The 4,580-nt window shown below is 41.0% G+C and overlaps 1 protein-coding gene across 2 annotated transcripts in view; it reads left to right on the forward strand.

Annotated features, from left to right (window-relative positions):
- The window catches only part of ZNF709 (zinc finger protein 709), a 16,922-nt gene extending 13,132 nt beyond the window's left edge, over window positions 1-3,790 (forward strand). The window contains exons 2-4 of one of the 2 annotated variants that reach the window (XM_026449148.2): window positions 599-725; window positions 930-987; window positions 2,005-3,790. In XM_026449148.2, coding sequence (XP_026304933.1) covers window positions 599-725; window positions 930-987; window positions 2,005-3,574 — 1,755 coding nt within the window. In that variant the 3' untranslated portion in view covers window positions 3,575-3,790. Of the gene's footprint in view, window positions 1-598; window positions 726-929; window positions 988-1,836 lie in introns of both variants that reach the window. The other variant, XM_023188733.3, reaches the window with a different exon arrangement.
- Window positions 3,791-4,580: the final 790 nt, after the last annotated feature.

Below are 4,580 nucleotides of genomic sequence, written 5' to 3' on the forward strand. Positions count from 1 at the left end.
ATTTCTTTTTTTTTTTTTTTTTTTTTGAGACGGAGTCTCGCTCTGTTGCCGGGGCTGGAGTGCAGTGGCCGGATCTCAGCTCACTGCAAGCTCCGCCTCCCGGGTTTACGCCATTCTCCTGCCTCAGCCTCCGGAGTAGCTGGGACTACAGGCGCCCGCCACCTCGCCCAGCTAGATTTTTGTATTTTTTTTTTTAGTAGAGACGGGGTTTCACCGTGTTAGCCAGGATGGTCTCGATCTCCTGACCTTGTGATCCGCCCGTCTCGGCCTCCCAAAGTGCTGGGATTACAGGCTTGAGCCACCGCGCCCGGCCACTTGTTTTATTTCTATAGCATTTCTCCAAGATGCTGTGTATCCTGTCATTGGAGAGCATAAGACTTGAAGTGATCATAGGAAAAATGTAAAAATAATTTCCAAATATTCATGGCGTTGTTAAATTTATGAAGAAGTAAGTGTGGACAGAGATTTGAGTTCTGATGTCAAAGTTACAGGATAAATGGAGAAAAATGAATTATATATGGACTTTTAATGAACTGAGTATATATCCTCAGTGCTGTCAGTCTCACCCATCCTCCTCTATACATGTGGGATGTTTCAGGACTCAGTGGTCTTTGAGGATGTGGCTGTGAACTTCACCCAGGAAGAGTGGGCTTTGCTGGGTCCCTCTCAGAAGAAACTCTACAGAGATGTGATGCAGGAAACCTTTGTTAACTTGGCCTCTATAGGTAAGACTGAAATTATTCCCTCACTTGGTCAATTAGAGAACAAGTGTTTCTTGTTCATCAAGAAGGTTCCAAGGTTTAGGATGTTGAAAGGGAATACTTTGGTAAATAAATCAGACAGGATAACAGCTCATCCTAGATTTAGAATCTAATATTTTTTCTATAATTTCAAATAGTTTTAATGATTTTTCTGGGCCTGCATTTTAGGGGAAAACTGGGAGGAGAAGAACACTGAAGACCACAAAAATCAGGGGAGAAAGCTAAGGTGAGTTGTATTTACAAAAGAAAATACTGTCTTATGAGAGAATCTTAGCATGTCATTAAGTTTAAAAAATGAATAATTGGGGCCGGGCGCGATGGCTCAAGCCTGTGATCCCAGCACTTTGGGAGGCCGAGATGGGTGGATCATGAGGTCAGGAGATCGAGACCATCCTGGCTAACACGGTGAAACCCCGTCTCTACTAAAAAATACAAAAAACTAGCCGGGCGATTTGGCAGGCGCCTGTAGTCCCAGCTACTGGGGAGGCTGAGGCAGGAGAATGGCGTAAACCCAGGAGGCGGAGCTTGCAGTGAGCTGAGATCCGGCCACTGCACTCCAGCCTGGGCGTGAGACTCCGTCTGAAAAAAAAAAAAGAAAAAAAAAAAGAATAATTGGAAGAAGCCCCATTTCATATTTATTTGTTGAAAATTGTTGCCAAGAAAGTTTTCTTAAAAATGGTACAGATGGCCGGGCGCTGTGGCTCACGCCTGTAATCCCCGCACTTTGGGAGGCTGAGGTGGGCAGATCACCTGAGGTGTGGAGTTTGAGGCCAGCCTGGCCAACATGGCAAAACCCTGCCTCTACTGAAAATCTAAAAATTAGCCAGGTGTGGTGGTGGGTTCCTGTAATCCCAGAGCAAGACTCTTCTCAAAAAAAAAAGAAACTCTATATTATGAGTTTTATTGTTTTGAGAATAGCTCTGGTCAAGTACTCTTCCTGAGCATTCATGACATACACTTCCCCTGAAAATGGCAAAAGTGTAATTCTGCTACCTACTGATTGTGAAATAATAATTATAAAATTATTAATTTTAAAAAGCCACTAATTGTGTGCTTTTTTTTTTTTTTCTCACAGAAGTCATATGGTAGAGAGGCTCTGTGAAAGGAAAGAAGGTAGTCAGTTTGGAGAAACCATCAGTCAGACTCCAAATCCTAAACCAAACAAGAAAACTTTTACTAGAGTAAAACCATATGAATGTAGTGTGTGTGGAAAGGACTATATGTGTCATTCATCTCTTAATAGGCACATGAGATCTCATACTGAACATAGATCATATGAATATCACAAATATGGAGAGAAGTCATATGAATGTAAGGAATGTGGGAAAAGATTCAGCTTTCGAAGTTCATTTCGAATCCATGAAAGAACTCACACTGGAGAGAAACCCTATAAATGTAAGCAGTGTGGTAAGGCTTTCAGTTGGCCCAGTTCCTTTCAAATACATGAAAGAACTCATACTGGAGAGAAACCTTATGAATGTAAGGAATGTGGGAAGGCCTTCATTTATCACACAACCTTTCGAGGACACATGAGAATGCACACAGGAGAGAAACCCTATAAATGTAAAGAATGTGGGAAAACATTCAGTCATCCCAGCTCTTTTCGAAATCATGAAAGAACTCACTCTGGAGAGAAACCTTATGAATGTAAACAATGTGGAAAAGCCTTCAGATATTACCAAACTTTTCAAATACATGAAAGGACTCACACTGGGGAAAAACCCTATCAGTGTAAGCAATGTGGTAAAGCTCTTAGTTGTCCCACATCCTTTCGAAGTCATGAAAGGATTCACACTGGAGAAAAACCCTATAAATGTAAAAAATGTGGCAAAGCCTTCAGTTTTCCTAGTTCCTTTAGAAAACATGAAAGAATTCATACAGGAGAGAAACCCTATGATTGTAAGGAATGTGGGAAAGCATTCATTTCTCTTCCAAGCTATCGAAGACATATGATAATGCACACTGGAAATGGACCTTATAAATGCAAGGAATGTGGGAAAGCCTTTGATTGTCCTAGTTCTTTTCAAATCCATGAACGAACTCACACTGGAGAGAAACCCTTTGAATGTAAACAGTGTGGTAAAGCCTTCAGTTGTTCCAGTTCCTTTCGAATGCATGAAAGAACTCACACTGGAGAGAAACCCCATGAATGTAAACAATGTGGTAAAGCCTTCAGTTGTTCCAGTTCTGTTCGAATACATGAAAGGACTCACACTGGAGAGAAACCCTATGAATGTAAACAGTGTGGAAAAGCCTTCAGTTGTTCCAGTTCCTTTCGAATGCATGAAAGAATTCACACTGGAGAGAAACCCTATGAATGTAAACAGTGTGGTAAAGCCTTTAGTTTTTCTAGTTCCTTTCGGATGCATGAAAGGACTCACACTGGAGAGAAACCCTATGAATGTAAACAGTGTGGTAAAGCCTTCAGTTGTTCCAGTTCCTTTCGAATGCATGAAAGGACTCACACTGGAGAAAAACCCTACGAATGTAAACAGTGTGGTAAGGCATTTAGTTGTTCCAGTTCCATTCGAATACATGAAAGGACTCACACTGGAGAGAAACCTTATGAGTGTAAACAATGTGGTAAGGCCTTCAGTTGTTCTAGTTCTGTTCGAATGCATGAAAGGACTCACACTGGAGAGAAACCCTATGAATGTAAACAATGTGATAAAGCCTTCAGTTGCTCACGTTCCTTTCGAATCCATGAACGAACTCACACTGGAGAGAAACCCTATGCATGTCAACAATGTGGTAAAGCCTTCAAGTGTTCCCGTTCCTTTCGAATACATGAAAGAGTTCATAGCGGAGAGTAACCCTATGTATGTAAGCAATATGGCAAAGTTTTCAGTTGTCCTATTCCATTTTTTTTTCTTTTTTTTTGAGATGAAGTCTCACTCTGTCACCCCGGCTGGAGTACAGTAGTACGATCTCAGCTCACTGCAACCTCTGTCTCCTGGGTTCAAGTGATTCTCCTGCCTCGGCTTCCTGAGTAGCTGGGACTACAGGTGTGAACCACCATGCCCACCTAATTTTTGTGTTTTTAGTAGAGATGGGGTTTCACCACGTTGGCCAGGCTGGTCTCGAACTCCTGACCTCAGACGATCCGCCTGCCTTGGCCTCCCAAAGTGTTGGATTACAGGTGTGAGCCACTGCATCCGGCCCCCATTTCCTTTTGAAGACATGAAATTATTCATATTTCAGAGAAACCCTATGACTATAAGACATGGGGATACCTTCAATTCTTTACATGTGAATATGAGGAAGCATTCATACTGGACAGGAAACCCTGCGAATGTAGGCAATGTGGGAAAACCTTCAATGGTCATGTGACCTTTTAAAGACCATGAGAAGGCATATGAAGTGTAAAGAATTTTCATATGCCCTATAAATATAAAGAATTAATAACCTTAAAAATGTAAAGAATGTGGAAAACTCTATAATTGTAAAGAATGTGGAAAAACCTTTATTTGTCTCAGTGTACTTGGAAGCCATGAACAAACTCACACTGGAAAGCGACTTCCTGAATATAGACATTGTGAGAAAGCCTTCAGTTGGCCCATATACTTATATGTGAGAATGCAGACTGGATAGAAATCCTATAAAAGTGAGAAATAACAATGTCTTCAATTTTAACAAATGCTTATGTGATACTCCCTTATGTGTGAAATTTCAATCTCGTTGAAACTCCCACTAGGGAGGTGTTGTATAAATGTAGATAATATGGGAAAGCCTGATGCAAATTAATTCATGTATATTGTTCTAGAAAATTCACAACATGACAGAAGTGTTATAAAATATATTGTCAGTTACTGATTCTTA

This window comes from Piliocolobus tephrosceles, chromosome 21 (genome assembly GCF_002776525.5).
Source record: "Piliocolobus tephrosceles isolate RC106 chromosome 21, ASM277652v3, whole genome shotgun sequence".
Classification (NCBI taxonomy): Eukaryota; Metazoa; Chordata; class Mammalia; order Primates; family Cercopithecidae; genus Piliocolobus; species Piliocolobus tephrosceles.